The sequence below is a fragment of the Astatotilapia calliptera genome, chromosome 17 (genome assembly GCF_900246225.1).
Source record: "Astatotilapia calliptera chromosome 17, fAstCal1.2, whole genome shotgun sequence".
Classification (NCBI taxonomy): Eukaryota; Metazoa; Chordata; class Actinopteri; order Cichliformes; family Cichlidae; genus Astatotilapia; species Astatotilapia calliptera.
In genome coordinates this window covers 19,287,161-19,306,103 of record NC_039318.1, presented here as the reverse complement: position 1 = coordinate 19,306,103, position 18,943 = coordinate 19,287,161, and the positions used below count along the sequence as shown (strand labels likewise).

Here is an 18,943-nt window from a genome sequence, read left to right as displayed (position 1 = left end):
CAGCTGATGGATCGGCGAAGCGTGTTTCTGGAATATCATGTTTTTGTTGCTGCAAGTGATTTTTATGCAGTTTTTGCAAAGCTATATGTGGAAGGAAACTGTGACCTAGGACAAGCTGATGGCATAAGATGTAAGTACAACTCCTCCAGTTTCATATGCAAAAGAAATTATTGTGCTAGCTTAAGTGGTTGCAGAGCTACCGGGATTTAAAAATAGTTACGCAAAACAGAGCGTGCCCGCTCCGATCGGCTGTAAAGGGTTAAAAGCCGAGAAATGCACCGTATTTGATAGCTTGCTGCGAGACCTCACACCAACACATCTACTGTGGGTGTGGTGCCTGTTATCGGACCCGGAGTTAGCAACATCCCCCGAGAACCCGAAGAGGAGAGTCCTGGCCCCTAGCCCTGCCAGTTTAGCAGAAATGATGATGAATGATGATGGCAGCAGCAGCCGTTCTTTTCTGGGCGAGTAGCTTAATGTTGTCCGTGTGTAATTTACGTTGAGTAGGCTAACCACATTATTAAATTAATGCATGTAAGGTGAACTAGCAAACACCGTTGTAGTTACATGTGGCTGTCTTCTTGTTTGATGCCAGATACTCCCCTCACCCTGGCCAAAAAAGGCTAAAATGACCAAAGAAAACGGGGAAACAGCTAAACATGAGAGGTTTTTGGACAAAGTTTGTGTATTTTCCATTGTTTAAGCACTGCTTCCAGCCAAGAACGATACCATACATGCCCTATATTTGCAGGAAAGGCTAACATTGTTATCTTTTTAAAAAAAAACCAGCTAAACATGAGAGGCTTTTGGACAAAGTTTGTGTTCTCCATTCTTTAAGCACCGGTTCGAGCACCGTTTAAGCACCGGCACCATTTCAAAAATACCGGTTTGGCACCGGTGTCAGATAAAACCTACACGATACCCATCCCTAGTCAGTGATATCAATTCCTTCATCCGCCATGAACTGTAACTGTCTTTTACAGGCTGCCACAAGGCCAGGCATTGATGTGCACCAGGGGGAACTCGGGACCTACTACATGAGAGTAGAATCTAAAAATAGGTCCATCCTGATACCTAACAGTAGAGTCCTGTTGCCTAGTCTGTAGGGTGTCTGTGTGTGGCTCCATGGATATGACTCCTATGACCGCTGGGTGGCCAGTGTTGGACCTTTCAAATCTGGTATTCTATCTCAAATGCTACTTGGGCTCCAGAGTGAGCACTGTGCCCAGTCTACACTGCTTGTTATGAAGTTTGTATCTGATTTTGAAGTCATATTCTTGCTCTTGTAGTGCTCATACCATTCTTCCTTGCACAAAGGAGTAGATACCATCCTGCTGATGGTCTAAGGGCCTTCTACAACCCTATCCAGCTTTCCTTGTCATGGTCCTGGGCCATGTGGGCCCAGTATTCTTAGTTCCTTGTATTTTTGTATTTTGTTCCTTGCTTAGGCCATGTTTTCTGAGTTGCCCTGTTGTGTTGTTCCCTAAGTGTTTTCCCTTCATGGCTTTTACCCCCTGTGTGCCCCTCTGTGTATCTGTGAGCCCTCGTCTCTCCTTATGTTTTATTCCATGTTTCCCCTGCCCATTATGTCTAAGTTCTCCCCGTGCTCTCTCTTCCCCCTGTGTGCCCTCTATGTATTTATGAGCCCTCGTCTCCCTTTGTGGTTGTTTCATGTTTCCCCAGCCCGTTATGTCTGTGTTTTCCCCGTGCTCTCTCTCCTCCTGTCTGAACCTCTGTGCACTTCCTGTTTACTTTGTGACTCTCACGCCTGTACATGTCATGTTCAGTTCACCCCGCCCTGTCTCGTTATGATTATCAGTGTCACCTGTGTTCCCCGTGTGTTCCCACTTTCCTCGTTAACCCTCTGTGTATTTCTGTCTGCATCTCCCTCTGTTCGGCGTCGCGTTCTCCCTCATGCTGTGTGGATTTCCCTGTTTCTCTCTCCTTGTGCTTTAGTTTTCCCAGTTTAGTTTATTTTGTATTGTTTCTCATGGCCAGCAATAAAGCTGTGTTTTTTGAGTTCATCCCCGTGTGTGTGAGTTTTGCGATTGGGTCCTCATCCTGCCTGCCACACAGCCCAGTCGCCGCCCACGTCCTGCGCAAAGAAGAGGGTTACTCGGCGGCCGAGGAGAGATTTCGTGCCTCCGACAAGCAGCCTATCTCCGCTGCAGTCCTTTGCGCTCTTCCTGGGACTTCCACGCTCGGAGCTGCACAAGCTCCCCGTCTCTCCGGCGCAGCCCGGTTCGTCATCGGCTCAGCCAGCCGACATCACCGAAGTGCCTGCGCCCACTGCCTCGGGAACTCACGGCACAGTTCCCAGGAATAAACGGCGCTCACGCCGTCGCCACCCTAAAGTTACTGAGCAAACTCCGGTGGTGAGTGACTCTGACAGTTTTTTCCATGCCACTTCCAAGTCGGACCGACTCGGACAATATTCTGCTCCTGAGTCCGCTGTTTTTCAGGTCCGTAACACATCAGAAATGAATAGTGAGTTTGAATATGACTGTGTTTCCAGGGCTCATAATGTTTCTAAGTTCACCTCCGCACCTATTAAGCACGAGACTGAGTTCATTACCCCCCTAGAGACTGCTGTTCATGCTGAATTAAAGAATCCTGGCACTGTAAGCTCCATGCGCGTCATCCCAGAGGCCATTAACTCCGTGTCTGGTAATTCTGGGTCGGTTAATCCTGAACCTGCATTACCTACCCTCACGCCCATGTTTCAGAGTGACTATTTTTCCTGTGCTCCTCCCAGGTCAGCAGCAATTAACACACAGACTGATAATCTCACCTTAGAGAAGCAAAAGACTATTGTTGAGCTGCATACTCATGAACAACACCGTGAAGTTAACAGTTCTGAGGTCCCTGTACCTGCTGAGTATAAGACTGTGAATGGTGTTTCTTCACTCCTGGACTATGCTGCTCTCCAACCTATATATTTAGAAACCGTTTGTGTGAATGCTCCTGTGTCCGCAACGGATCCCTTTGTGCTCGGTATTACTGACTCTGACTCTGCTAAACCTGGATCTTCCTGTGCTATGACTGTTTTAGAGACTGCTACTCCTAACATGGACAGCTTAAGGCCTACAGAGTTGCCAGGAGTGACTCGCCATGAATCTCTGTTCACTAACACTGCTTCTAGCTCCACTAACTCGATTTTCCCTGTGTCTGTTTCTGTTCCTGTGCTTCACTCTCCGCCTCCTGTTCCTGTAACCAGGGCAGTGCGGGCCCAGCTTTCCCTTGCTCCCGTACCAGTTCCTCGGGAGTGGGTGGCTGAGGTCCAGCTGGTCCCTGCTTCTGTCCCCAGCCTGGCAGAGGCGCAGTTCATCCCGGCACCCGTACCTGCTCCTCGGGTGGGGTTGATGGACACCCAGCCTTTGCCTGCTCCTGTTCCGGTTCCCCGGGTGAGGTCAGCCGTGACCCTGCCGACTCCTGCACCCGTCTCAGTTCCTCGGGTGGGAGCGACAGAGGTCCAGCTAGCTCCTGCACCTACACCGGCCCCCAGGGTAAAGGCAGCCAGAGCCCAGCTCGTCCCTGCACCCGTATCTGTTCCTCGGGTGGGGATGGCTGGTGTTCGGCCAGGCCCAGCACCCATTCCTGTTCCCCGGAGGAGAGCAGCCCAGAGCCAGACACCTAATCTACCACAAGCGCAACTCCCACTACAACTGGCATTGCTGTCCATAACTCAGTCAGTGGCTCAGTTATTAGCACAGTTTCCTGTTTTGTCACCAGTTCAGTCTTTAGCACAGTTAACGGCTCCATTACCCACTCGGTCATCCGCTCTGTTACCACCTCAGTGTCTTACTCCATTGCCTGTTCAGTTAACGGCTCAGTCATTATTAGCTCTGTCATTACCTCTGTCACCAGCTCAGTTCATAGCACAGCAACCCGCTCAGACACTGCCAACCTCAGCTGGAAGCCTTTGTGAGCTTTCTCCGCCAGCTGAGGACTGCGTGGTGCTGACAAACTTTGGACAGACTGTTTGCCCTGCACAGCCCCAGCCGTTGCATCCTAAGCCGACTGCGTGCCCTGTGCAGCTACAGTTAGCGTCCCCTCAGCCAAAAGTCTCTGCACCTGCTGGCTCTGCATCCGTCTCCGCTGGGGGTTCAGGGGAACCCCTCCAGCCGCTCCTCGTCTCCGCTGGGGGTTCAGGGGAACCCCTCCAGCCGCTCCTCGTCTCCGCTGGCGGCTCAGGTCAGCCCGGCTAGCACCTCCTCGTCTCCGCTGGAGGGTCCGAGGGGCCCGTTCAGACGTGGTCTGGTCCGGCCTCTGCATCAGCTGCACCCACGCCCGGTCCGGCCTCTGCATCAGCTGCACCCACGCCCGGTCCGGCCTCTGCATCGCCTTCAACGTCGCCCAGTCCGGCTTCGGTCTCTGCTTCTGCTCTGCCTGCTGCGGCTCCGGCTTCTGCTTTGCCTGCTGCGGCTCCGGCCTGTGCTTCGCCTGGTCCGGCCCCGTCATCGCCTGGTCCTGCCTCGTCTGGTCATGCCTCGACTGGTCCTGTGCCCACCAGGCCATGGCCAGCACGCCTGAGACTGGAGAGCCGCCGCCGCCTTCCGCGCGGCCGGCCTCCTGAACTGCTCCGTCGTCGTCTCCTTCGCCGCCGCCGCTGCCTTCCGCGATGTCTGCCCCCTGAACTGCTCTGTCGTCTCCTTCGCCGCCGCCGCTGCCTTCCGCGCGGTCGTCCCCCTGAACTGCTCCGTCGTCTCCTTCGCCGCCGCCGCTGCCTTCCGCGCGGCCGGCCTCCGGACCAGCTCTGTCACCTGTGCCACCCGCCTGGTCGGCCCCCCGACCGTGTGACCCGTGAACTCTTGTGCCTGTGGGCTCTGGGTCGGCCCCCTGAACTTTATTTGGACTATGGTCATGTGCTCCTGTGTTTTCTGTTGTTTGTTTTGTTTCCCGTTCTGGTCCCTCCGTCCTGATCCCCCGCCTCCCGCCCTGGGTGGGTTGTTTTCTGTTTTTGTTTTGTTTCTCGGGTTTGGGCTGTCGGGAGCCAGCCCTTTAGGGGGGGGTGATGTCATGGTCCTGGGCCATGTGGGCCCAGTATTCTTAGTTCCTTGTATTTTTGTATTTTGTTCCTTGCTTAGGCCATGTTTTCTGAGTTGCCCTGTTGTGTTGTTCCCTAAGTGTTTTCCCTTCATGGCTTTTACCCCCTGTGTGCCCTTCTGTGTATCTGTGAGCCCTCGTCTCTCCTTATGTTTTATTCCATGTTTCCCCTGCCCATTATGTCTAAGTTCTCCCCGTGCTCTCTCTTCCCCCTGTGTGCCCTCTATGTATTTATGAGCCCTCGTCTCCCTTTGTGGTTGTTTCATGTTTCCCCAGCCCGTTATGTCTGTGTTTTCCCCGTGCTCTCTCTCCTCCTGTCTGAACCTCTGTGCACTTCCTGTTTACTTTGTGACTCTCACGCCTGTACATGTCATGTTCAGTTCACCCCGCCCTGTCTCGTTATGATTATCAGTGTCACCTGTGTTCCCCGTGTGTTCCCACTTTCCTCGTTAACCCTCTGTGTATTTCTGTCTGCATCTCCCTCTGTTCGGCGTCGCGTTCTCCCTCATGCTGTGTGGATTTCCCTGTTTCTCTCTCCTTGTGCTTTAGTTTTCCCAGTTTAGTTTATTTTGTATTGTTTCTCGTGGCCAGCAATAAAGCTGTGTTTTTTGAGTTCATCCCCGTGTGTGTGAGTTTTGCGATTGGGTCCTCATCCTGCCTGCCACACAGCGATCCATGACATTCCTAGACTAACTGCCTGTCACCTGGAATCTCCTCTAAGCTCTTGAGACTGTGCTGAGACACAGCAAACCTTCTGGCAATGGCAAGTATTGTTGATGTGCCATCCTGGAGGAGTTGGACTACTTATATAAACTCCAGGTATCATCTCATAACCCCAGCAGTGACATTGAGCCTAACCAAATGCAAAACTAGTAAAAACAAAAAGCAGTCAGAAAAGATGAGGAGGAAAAAAGACTCATTGGCCTCCGCCTGTAAAACCATTCCTGTTCTGGTGGTTGTCTCACTGTTGTCTCTCTATTGCACCAAAGCAGCTTAAACAGATTTAAAAAAAAAACAACTTCTACTACCTAACCAACCAGGTCAATAATCCACAAGTTTAATTGGCTCAATGCTGAACTCTGATTAAAAAGTGTTCCCATTTTCTTTGAGCCCTGTATATAAAAGGAGAGGCTTCCAGTTGGATAAAATAGTAAATGTCTGTTTGTGGTAATGTTCTTTATAAAGAAATGTTTCCATGTGGAATTAACATTTTACTTTCAAACTTTTTTCCTTGAGGGTTTTAGTCACTGAAGATGATTAGAAACAAGTTCAGATTTAAGAATTTAATTTTACAAAGCACACCACCCACACATTGACTTGCTGCAAAATGTCCATCGCTGCCATCTTCAGGTTGCAGCTTGAAATGCCAAACAAACACAGATGATGCAGGCTATCAGGCGAGTAGGAGAGAACTCCTGTATACTGGAAATAATAATAATAATAATAATAATAATAATCACTCTTCAAATATTGAAAATAAAAGCTGTTTTTAGCATCTGCCTCCTTATTTAGAGGTATGTTTGTGCCCCAGTAGTCTTTCAGCACAGCTGATTGTGTTACTGGCACTGATTTTGCAAACATCACATAAATACCACAAGTGGAGAAAGTTTTCAAACATGCTGAAATACAGAGAAAAGAAACTTACACCTAGAGCATACCGTTAAATGACAGCAAAAATATTATAGTCTGTTAGAGACTTATTAATGTGTCACAAGCAGAGATGGGCAGTAACCCGTTACTGTTTTAAAGTAACGAGTAAAGTAAGGGATTACTCTCGCAAAAACGGTAATTAGATTACCGTTACTTTCCTGTAGGAACACTGCATTACTGCGTTACCGTGATTTTTTTGCGATAATGTCTCATGACAATGACGTAAGCGAGTGCGACGTTCGTGACAACAGCTGTGTGCAGATCAACAATGGATAATATATCGAGTACGGGAGAGAGTATGAGCATGCAGCGTTTAAAGCGTGGAAGTACTGACCTTACTTTGAGTTTGATTCCATAAAAAGTGACAAAAACATTAGTGTCCGTTGTGAGTGGGAAGAAAACTTCTTTTTATAGCGAAAAAAACCCTAAACTTCCAAGCAAGCACCGAGTGCGCTACGACGTAATGGGAAATTCACAAGTTAAAAAAAGGAGACTTTTCCATTTGATTACATTTTGTATGATGGATTATGTAGAAAAAGTAGAATTGGGCTGAAAGATCTATCACTTTATTACCTATTCAGGTTGTAAATCGTGTTTTTAAAAAGTAACTAAGTAATTAATTACTTTTGAAAATAAGTAATCAGTAAAGTAACGGGATTACTTTTGGGGGGAAGTAATCAGTAATTAGTTACTGATTACTTTTTTCAGGTAACTTGACCAACACTGGTGTCAGGGACCAAGCAGTAAAGCATAAAGGACACCGGTGGTTTTAATTCAAAAAACGGGTTTTATTGACCCAAAAATATGAAAATATATTTAACAAAGCCAAAACTTAAACAGGCAGACCAATAAAAGAGGTCAACTCAACAGACTAAACTCAAGATAATAATTAACAAAATCTCAAACAAACATATGGTAAACTGACCTGCTGAAATGACACACAGGGGGACTTAAATACTGGTTTAGCTAAACCAAATGACACACACGGGGGAAAACAAGATGGCTGCCATATAACCAACTAATACAAAACATTTAAACAAACATGAAACACCCCCCAGGCAATGAAGCATGTGGTGCAATCCAATTAGGCTGTCAGCAGTACTTCAGGTCTCCCAGCCCTTTTGCCAGACAGGAGGAGACACCAACCCCCAGGTAACTCAAACAAAGAAAGATGTATTAATATAACATAAAACAGAACTTTGACCTTGCAAGGTTAATATGTGTGCACGCCATATAAACATTGGAAGGTGTGATGGAAAAATGAATATATTTAATAAAGAAACGATATTGAACAATAAATAGAATATTTTAAAGTAGTGACTGTAAATTAAACTAAAGTGAATCAACGGGTGATGAGGTGTGGAGCTTACCATGTGTGGCATGCCATCACAACTGGTCACAAGTTCCGTTAAATAGTTGTGAGACAAGACAAATAAGCCACTGTTTAAATATGCTCCTGTAATAACATTTGCCTACCCCAAAAAATGTAGTTTTACAACCAATCAGAATTAATATGGAGCAGATCCAGGAGAGCCGTTACACCCTCTGTTACTGTGATTGTTCTGAAAATGGTGGCAATTTGTCCAGAGGCATTTGCAAAACAGTCCTAAAGCAGTCCTCTGAATGGAGTTAAAAGACTAAAATAATTATTTATAACTGATTCTAGACCCAAAAACCCAGACTTCCTATTTTAGTTTTTGCAAATAGAGCGATTGCCAATTTATTTTTAAAAAATGTCTAAAACAGACTAACATCCTTTAGATTTTCCTCCAAAAAACAATGATTATGCCCATAAAAGACTGTCATTCTGCAAAAACACAAGTTAGCTGCTAAAGATTAATGATTAATGATGGCACCTGCTTTGTGCTAACTAGATACCAGAAGCATGTTTAAACAGTAACAGAAATTTCCATGTTGATATGGGAAGCAGCTGTAGTGGTTAAAGCTGATGCCATCAGGATGCTGCTGTTAGAAATTTGCTTCTGCTACTGAATACATGAAGGTATTTTGCTACAATGAAAAGTTTAAGTATCTATTGTTTTGATCCCCTTCCATTAAACACAAGATGAACATTTCAAGAAGGAAATGTTTTACACCATATACACCAAATTAGCATTTTCAGGCAACAGCTCCATAAAGCACCATGTGTTCATTCTGGACCATCTCATCAGCACCAGAAGCCCAGAGAGTGGAAGCGCATTAGTATCGTTGTCTTAATTTTGGGTGAAAGGGGGTCAGAGGTCAGGTGAGGGAAGGTTTAGGTTGGTATTTCACTCTGTCGTAGTCGTCGACTGTAGTTTCAACTGGAGGCTTCTTCCAGTATTTCTCCAGACCCAAAGCAAGACACAGAGCAATGGCTGTTATCTGCAACACACACACACACACACACACACACACACACACACACACACACACACACACACACACACACACACACACACACACTGTGTATAATATTTTATACATCATTATTCATCACAGTAAAAATTGCACTGCAATTGCCTTGCAAAAGGGAAAAATCAGTGGTTGCCTGGTGACTTTTTCTTGTTGCACTTTTGGCTGGTTGAGACTGAAATCAAATTTCTGTGTAACACCCTGAATCTGAGCAAACGATTTTGATTGCAAGGCGATTGCACAGGTGGACCATTAGGGTCAACCTGTTTCCAAACAATCAATTTTGCAATGAAATCATAGAGTAAAAGCTTTTCTTGAAACTTCCAGTGTTTTAGAATGGATGGACACTATCAGAGAAACTCTTCCAGAAATTCTAGACAAGCACATATATAAACTAGACATTTCCAGAAATTAAAATTCATGTCTTGGGAACTTCTATGAACTTAAATTTCTCCTCTAATCCTTTTATACCCATATAAACGTGGTTTATATGGGTATAGAACAACCATATAGCCTCTTCCTCAATCATGCAAACATATCTACAATCATAACTTTTAGATTTTAGAATTTTTGCATTCATGCATTTGTTAATTTCTTCAAGCAGCTGGAGTTTGTTCTCTTTTCAACTCTTTATATATTAAAAAAAAGATATGGATCTTGGTTTTAAAGTAAGATAAAAAAAAAAGCTGAGTGTTTTTTTTCTTACTGCAATGGTGGCGAAAGCTGAAATGATTCCTATTCTGAGCTTGACTGGGAAACTCAGGTAGCTCTTTAGGATGGGACCACAGGGCTGCCAAAAATATAAAGGTGAAGAATCAACATGATTAAAAAAACGTCTGTTTTTGGCGTACATAAGTCAAATTTCCCTTTGCGTTTATTTGCTTCTGTTTGTCTTTATAACTAAACAACATTATAAAAGATTAACTGAACTAAAGAATAGAAAGACTAAACCAGACTGCCACTGGATCGAAGATGTACAGTGGGAAGATGGAAAATGTAAATTTAAAAGTGTAATAGAAAATAGTAAAATAGAACAAAACATAAGAAAAAAGGATAATCAGGAAAACTAGTAAAGGAGAGCAAGAAAAAAGAAAAAATAACCAGAGAAAGGGAGAAAACACTGGAGAATTGTAGAAAGAAAGATGCTGAGGAAAAAGTAGAACTGTGTGAAAATTAATGATAGAAGAAGAACAAAACCCTGAAGCAAATATTTACCTTGGAGTGCACAAACTGCTGGTTACTTCCCACCATCACACAAGGCTCATATGAGCTGGAATTACCAGGCTGAGATCTGTGGGCAAAAACAGAAAGCCAAAATTTAAGAGCCAAGACAACCCATCCATCCATCTTCTTCCGCTGGGGCCGGGCCGCAGGGGGAGTGGTCACTACCCACAGCTCTTTACCATAGGTAAGGGTAGGGACGTTGATCGACAGCTAAATAATTTAAAAATGTATTAAACTTAAATATTCAGTTCATTTCAATTTTATTTATACAGTGGCAAATCACAACAACAGTCGCCTCTGTTGTTGTGACCCTATATTGTAGGGTGTACCCTACCTTATTCTGAAAAACAGCTAAAAACTCAAGCAAATTACACATTTTCTAAACGTATGAAATAGAAATTATTTAAAAAATTAGATAAAAAATGACTCTACAATTCAATATTCAGCTAATCTATCTAAAATCCAGTCTTAACATACCTTGACTCACTGGTATAGGTGGTTGTAGGAGGTGTGCAGATACAGGAAAAAGGAAGCTGATTATCCCAGTCTTCAAATTTCCTCAAACCACAACAGGAGTCCTTGAAAACACACAAATATTATCATCAGTTAAAGCTCAAGGTTATCATTAGTCTTGGTGTTGAATTACTCATTCAGGTCATATATGTCTATAAAATTAGGTCATAGTTGTTGCTATGACAACAGGACAACAGGAAAAACTAAAAAGTTATATCACTTTTTCATTTCTTTATCCTTATTTTTTTTCTTTGTTTCACTTACCGACGTCTGAAGCTTATTTAATTCTTTCTGGATGTCAGCTGCTGCTTTGTGTAGGGGTGTCACATTGAGAAACAATTCATCCACGGCAAAGTCCATCTACAGTAAATAATATAAACGTTTGAAGAGTGATACACAAACACAAGCAGAGTTTTAAGAGTAATTAACTTTCATCTGTATTACTTTATTACTTATTTAGTCAGTTTACAGCCCAAAGATAACGGTTTCATATTTCATAGTCATTGCATACCTCCAGGGGGCACTGGTGACAAGAAAGCAAGGACTGTCTAAAAATACAGTAAGTGAAACGAACAGGTAGTTACCTGAGCTTGAACCTGAACCAGGGGTGAGGCAACGATCATTAGTGCCACAAACTCCACAAATGTCAGAGCAGAAAACTGGAAAAAAGATTACAGGTTAATGCCACTACTCTAGTGTGTGTGTTTGTACTTGTATGTGTATGTTTTGGGGGACCACTTTGGACCAATAACCTTTGTAGTGAGGACATTTTTGGAACACAGGGGCATTTGGGGGTCAGCCTCATTTAGGGACAGCAGCTTCAAACTTAGCTTTAGAATTTGGGTTAAAATTATGTTTTCGTATATATGCAATTAGGGATTAGGGGTTGGGAATACTTCTATCAGCTAGGATCCTCACAAAGATGCTACATTTGAACTTGTGGAGTGAAGAGCCCACTCCTGAAGACCTTCTATGACTCTGTGGTGGCCTCAGCTATCTTTTATGGTGTGGTCTGCTGGGGCGGCAACATCTCTGCTGGGGACAGGAAGAGACTGAACAGGCTGATCAGAAGGGCCAGCTCTGTTCTAGGATGCGCTCTGGACCCAGTGGAGGTGGAGAGTGACAGGAGAATGGTGGCTAAGCTGTCATCCCTGTTGGACAACATCTCTCACCCCATGCAGGAGACTCTGACAGCACTGAGCAGCTCCTTCAGTGGCAGGCTGCGTCACCCACGGTGTGGGACGGAGAGATTTTGCAGGTCTTTCCTCACCACTGTTGTCAGACTCCACAACAAAGACTTCAACTGACCAAACACACACATCCACACATGTGCAATAGCAACAACACTAAGTGCATTACTCTTTTTCTGGCATCGTTGTATTATACTCAATTGTATATAGCATTTGTATTCTATTTTATTCGATTGCATATAGTATTTTATTTTATTCTATTTTATTGTGTACAGTATCTTATGGATATCTTATTCCAGTGTTTGTTCTCTATTTTTTTCTATGCAACTTTGTACATAGAAAAAATGTACAAATTTATTTTATGTTATCTTATCTGCTTTACTGCTTTAACAAAACTAATTTTCCATGCGTGGGACTAATAAAGTTTATTTTATTTTATCTTATCTTATCTTATCTCATCTTATCTTATTTTAACAAACACATGTATGAATTTGTGTTACTCACCACCAACAGCAAAGATTTGTAGTCCAAAGAGGCAGCAGATATGCCCAGAACAGACAAAACCATTGTGAGTGGACCAAACACCTGCAGGACCAGTAAGCCATTACTAATGGACAGCTGGTCAAACAACTGAAAGAGAGAACGTCAGATAACAAATATATTTTATTTAACCTAAACAAAAGGAATAAATAACAAATATTTATAATAACAACTATTGAATATGCAGAACAGTATCTGAGACCATTTCTAATGAGGCAATGAACAGGATCAGCAGAAATGGTAAATGGTATAGCCTGCATTTGTATAGCGCTTTACTTAGTCGCTAAGGACCCCAAAGTGTTTTACACGACATAGAGTCATTCACCCATTCACACACAATCACACACTTGTGATGCAGTGTGGAGCAGAAGGTCCAGATGCATCTTTTAGATTATGTGCCAGATCCTTGCAAGTCCTTTTCCTATTTAGGACATGACTTTGAGATACCACTCATCTGCTGTTGTTAGTCTTTAGGCCTGGCACTTCTTTTGCCCACTCCTTGTCCAGGTTCCTCAGATATTTTAAGGACACATAGCACACCATGTTGAGATATGCCAAGTTTTCAGCTGCTAGCTCTCTGGGAATCACCTTGTTGGTGCAAAAATATCATTTTATGTCTGTAAAACTGTGCCATCTTTGGCATTTTTATAGATTCAACAAAAGAAATAGGAAAAAGTGACATGTTTGTGACACACTTCCGGTAATGAAGTGCTTGAAGATGCTACTGAAAATTAATTTATTGGTGAAGTTGATTGTCACATAACACTGATTCATTGTTCGAGTTAGGTGCCTTTTTGTGCTTGAATTATTCTTAAGTTGGTTTTCTGTGACTAAAAAAAGAAATCAATCCTCTAAAATTGTCAAGTATACTGGCTGGAATGAAAGTGAGGATAAAGCAGCCAGTGTCCAAAGAAAACTTTGAAAGACCCTCAGAAATCCTGGGAAACTATATTAAAGACCACTCTAAAGACTTCAAGAAGGTCTGGCTACTTGGAAGCAAACTATAACCAAATGACGGGGGATGGGTACTATTTAGCAATAATATAAAAGATAAAATATGTAAAAATGAAAATGTATAAAATAACTACTAAATGCAGTAACTAATAACAGCACAGCAATACACAATTATATTATTATAATTATTATATATATTCAAATATGCCTTTATTTAACTTTGGAAATCATACACGTTGATTAGTATCTATGTATATATGTATGTATGTATGTATGTATGTATGTATGTATGTATGTATGTATGTATGTATGTATGTATGTATGTATGTATCTATCTATCTATCTATCTATCTATCTATCTATCTATCTATCTATCTATCTATCTATCTATCTATCTATCTATCTATCTATCTATCTTCTTCCTATCAGTGCTAGAGTCCAAGCTACATTACAAGTGGCAGGCTCACAGTTGCATTGTGGATAATGTATGCACCAGAATCTTACAAGAAAGTAGAAGTTGTGTTATAAAATGTCAACTATGAGTCTGAGGAAATATAATGTGAAATTAGAGCTGTTTCACTACATAGTTGATTCTTGTATAAAAAAGTGTGGTGAAAAAAATCCCATTTTACCTCTGCAACAGGTATATCATCAATGGGGGAAAAAGCAGCACCAATCATCACAAACCCAGACACCTGCATAATAAAAATGAATAAAGAATAAAAATAGTAAAAGGCAATGACTCAAACTGGTTTACACAAAAGTGGCTGTTGGTTGGTTTCACAGATCAGGAAGTCTTTAACAGCAGAAACATTCCTGTGAAATGCCTTCTCTTCCCCAGAGAGACTGGGAACTCTGACAGCTTTATATCACAAATGTAATCTGTCTCACAGTCAGCAAGTTGAAACTTTCCAAAACAGTCCAACTACACCTTAAACACTCATGGTTGTCTCATTCTTTGACTTCCACATTCCCAGCCTCTGTTGGCTTACTTAGTGAATATTCTCTCTGCAACTTGTCTTACGCAGTTTAAATGAACAGAAAAAAACAATAAAAACACTCACACATTTATTTCTATTATTTCTAGATGTTGCTTAAACTTAGTGGAGCACCAAGTAAGCTCCTGAGTTTGAGCCCCAGCATTCACAACCACAGAGATGCAAAATGTATACAGTGGGGCAAAAAAGTATTTAGTCAGCCACCAATTGTGCAAGTTCCCCCACCTAAAATGATGACAGAGGTCAGTAATTTGCACCAGAGGTACACTTCAACTGTGAGAGACAGAATGTGAAAAAAAAATCCATGAATCCACATGGTAGGATTTGTAAAGAATTTATTCGTAAATCAGGGTGGAAAATAAGTATTTGGTCACCTCAAACAAGGAAAATCTCTGGCTCTCACAGACCTGTAACGTCTTCTGTAAGAAGCTTTTCTGTCCCCCACGCGTTACCTGTATGAATGGCACCTGTTTGAACTCATCATCTGTATAAAAGACACCTGTCCACAGCCTCAAACAGTCAGACTCCAAACTCCGCCATGGCCAAGACCAAAGAGCTTTCGAAGGACACCAGGAAAAGTATTGTAGACCTGCACCAGACTGGGAAGAGTGAATCTACAATAGGCAAGCAGCTTGGTGTGAAAAAATCAACTGTGGGAGCAATCATCAGAAAATGGAAGACATACAAGACCACTGATAATCTCCCTCGATCTGGGGCTCCACGCAAGATCTCATCCCGTGGGGTCAAAATGATCATGAGAACGGTGAGCAAAGATCCCAGAACCACACGGGGGGACCTGGTGAATGACCTGCAGAGAGCTGGGACCAAAGTAACAAAGGTCACCATCAGTAACACACTACAACGGCAGGGAATCAAATCCCGCAGTGCCAGACGTGTTCCGCTGCTGAAGCCAGTGCATGTCCAGGCCCGTCTGAAGTTTGCCAGATAGCACATGGATGATACAGCAGAGGATTGGGAGAATGTCATGTGGTCAGATGAAACCAAAGTAGAACTTTTTGGTATAAACTCAACTCGTCGTGTTTGGAGGAAGAAGAATACTGAGTTGCATCCCAAGAACACCATACCTACTGTGAAGCATGGGGGTGGAAACATCATGCTATGGGGCTGTTTTTCTGCCAAGGGGACAGGACGACTGATCCGTGTTAAGGACAGAATGAATGGGGCCATGTATCGTGAGATTTTGAGCCAAAACCTCCTTCCATCAGTGAGAACTTTGAAGATGAAACGAGGCTGGGTCTTCCAACATGACAAAGATCCAAAACACACCGCCCGGGCAACAAAGGAGTGGCTCCGTAAGAAGCATTTGAAAGTCCTGGAGTGGCCTAGCCAGTCTCCAGACCTCAACCCCATAGAAAATCTGTGGCGGGAGTTGAAAGTCCGTGTTGCTCGGCGACAGCCCCAAAACATCACTGCTCTCGAGAAGATCTGCATGGAGGAATGGGCCAAAATACCAGCTACTGTGTGTGCAAACCTGGTAAAGACCTATAGTAAACGTTTGACCTCTGTTATTGCCAACAAAGGTTATGTTACAAAGTATTGAGTTGTATTTTTGTTATTGACCAAATACTTATTTTCCACCCTGATTTACGAATAAATTCTTTACAAATCCTACCATGTGGATTCATGGATTTTTTTTTTCACATTCTGTCTCTCACAGTTGAAGTGTACCTCTGGTGCAAATTACTGACCTCTGTCATCATTTTAGGTGGGGGAACTTGCACAATTGGTGGCTGACTAAATACTTTTTTGCCCCACTGTACCATGCAGGGGCTTGTCCTCCCATGATGGTTCCTCTTCTTGCTCCTCTCCTTTCTCTGGTTTCTGCTGCCTGAGGTATTCACTAAGCACACTATCAGTTGTGAGGCCATCTTCCTGATGTACTCATGGATCTTTGTTGTTTCGTCCTAGACCGTGGTTATGACACTCCCTAGTCCCCTGCCTCCTTCCTTCCTCTTATGAACTTAAAAAGTGAAGGTTCTAAAATTGTTGCTAAAAGACCTCCACATTATTTTAGTGTTTTAGTGTAGTGAAGAGAGATTTATTAGTAAAAAGATTAAATCAAGACTAAATGTTTACTTTAAATAAAAGAAAATCTTTTTGAGTACCACACAGTGCAAGATTTTGGCAACATAACACACCACCTAAAATATTTTAATGTTTAGATAAGTATTAAGAATACATGAAAACAAATACTTCACCCAAAAAAACAAGAAAAAAAGTTGATTCTATGCTGTTTTCTCTCGTTTTAAATATAGGGCTACTTTAAGTTTTTATGTATTATGTGTTTTATTTTTATTGTTTTGTTTTATTTTATTGTTCTTAACATATTTAATGTACAGCACTTTGGTCCTGTGCTGGGTATTTTAAAGTGCTTTATAAATAAAGATTGATTGGATTTAAACGCAACATATAATAGTTGCCAAAAATTAGACAAATATAATCTTGCACCTGCTACCAGAAAGCAGTTGCTAGTTATTACCACAATTATCACAAATATGTATTTGAACCCAGAATGAAACTAAATTTTGTACGTGCTCAACGCAAAATAATTACATGTCTACAAAATTATAAGTAAAAGAAAAAAAGTTAAAAACAAACATACTGTTTCTGCTTTTCACCTTCTGTTTACAAGACTGTAGTTACATTGAAATTCATTAATTAGCACATGTAATCAACACCTGAATGACACACTGTGTATTTCAAAAATAGTAGATTAAGATTTTAGACCATTATAATTTTTTAAGATTACCTTTTTAAAATTTTCATTTTTTAAAGATCCAATCACCTCCGACAGCCCACACAAACATGCAGTTAACAATTAGCAGTGTGCTTACCAGTAGCAACACAGTAACACAGATAGCAAGTCCTCGCAAGTAGCTCCTGCAGCGAGCCATGGCTGCTGTCTGAGCGAGTCCAGTTAAAATAGAAACAGAGTAAAGTCCAGAGCCCACTCCTGTGTGATGGATGTTGTTTAAAGCTCCGTGTTTGGCGGCAGAACGAATAACATGACCAAGTTTGGAAGATTGGCTGAGAGGAAAAGAGAGAAGGGGAGAAGAGGAGAGGAGAGGTTATTCCAGGTAACAATAACAACTAATTAAGCGTGGAGGGTGATTGAAATAGAGATATGAATGTCAGTAAGAAAACAGGAAGGTAAATGACAAAGAAGTATGAAAAAGAAAGTGAAAGTGACAGGAGGAAAGGGAGGAAAATAAGTAACAAGTGTGATGAAAGGACACAGGGAAGACAAATAGCATTTCTAATGTGAAAACGTGTTTATTTTTACACCATAAACAAACACAGCAGCAACAGCCCAACTTCATTGTTGCATGGCAACTGCAGACCCAACAATCCTGCTCCACAACTCCTTCCTTCACCTTTTCCTTCTGTCCTTTCAGCACTGTTCAGAACAGCATGTGATGGGCCAAAAGCATCTCAACTGAGCATAAATCATCGTTCTACCTGGAGAGGTGAGCTGCAAACTTAAATTTCTTGCAATTATCGTTACCCAGAAGAAGAAGAAGAAGAAGTATCCTTTATTGTCATTATGTGTTCACACATAACAAACTCTCAGCACACACCAGAAGGTTGTTATATTAGTGGATCAGTTTGTGTGTGTCTTTAAGAAATACTGTTATGGGCCATTGCACATACGACCTCCAAAAGTGATTATCTTTTTGAACTGATTTAGACCACTGCTTCCAGGATGTTTTTGGAAGGATGTTTTAGCCGAAGTTAAATTGGACATTTTCCATTATTTTTACCTATGTTTTGATACCAGGAACATCTTCTAGTTGTGATTGATGCAGTTTTGCTATGGAAAACTGGATTCCATGATCTTGATGCACAAAGTCAGCTACAATAAGATGTTAATTTGGCTTCAGTTTGATTTGTATATTTGTGATCAAGTTATTTGCTTGGACTTATCAAAATAATATTTCAATTTCATATCAGTGTTATTTTGTAGTAAGTGCTGTACCAGGACGGGAGTAAAATAGACTGGAATCCAGCAGAGTCATTAAACTGGGTGCTGTGTTGACTTTAGGTTAAAAATAGCTGCAGGGGATGGACCAGCAGAGTGTGTTTATGGCCAAACTTATGTGTGTTAGAGAAACAGTCATAAACAGTGTCCCTGGTTGTTTCCCAGCAGACATTTACAGATTTGGGCAGAAATATAAAAATATCTCTGGAATCAGCCACATTAGCCAAAACAGTGGTAATGACGTGTGCAGTGTAAACATCCATTGCGGCTGTGAGATACCAGACGTAACTCTTGTTCTATGAGCAATTAATACCATAAGGCTTGGCTGCTTTGTTATTCTGACTGTTCCAAGCTGTTTCTGCAACATCTTCCTGATTGTTTTTGCTGAACGCAGGTGGTTTTCTTTCTGAGGAATTTAAATTTTATGCAGAAGG

The 18,943-nt window shown here is 42.3% G+C and overlaps 1 protein-coding gene across 1 annotated transcript; it reads right to left on the bottom strand.

The window, feature by feature from the left end:
• Positions 1-7,991: 7,991 nt before the first annotated feature.
• LOC113009328 (uncharacterized) lies at positions 7,992-17,494 on the bottom strand. The gene is made up of 9 exons (XM_026147557.1): positions 17,365-17,494; positions 14,144-14,206; positions 12,522-12,647; positions 11,412-11,486; positions 11,092-11,187; positions 10,792-10,892; positions 10,306-10,381; positions 9,797-9,880; positions 7,992-9,060 (listed from the first exon to the last, which is right to left on the bottom strand). The coding sequence occupies exons 1-9, from the start codon at positions 17,422-17,424 to the stop codon at positions 8,938-8,940; spliced, it is 804 nt and encodes a 267-aa protein (XP_026003342.1). The 5' UTR covers positions 17,425-17,494; the 3' UTR covers positions 7,992-8,937.
• Positions 17,495-18,943: the final 1,449 nt, after the last annotated feature.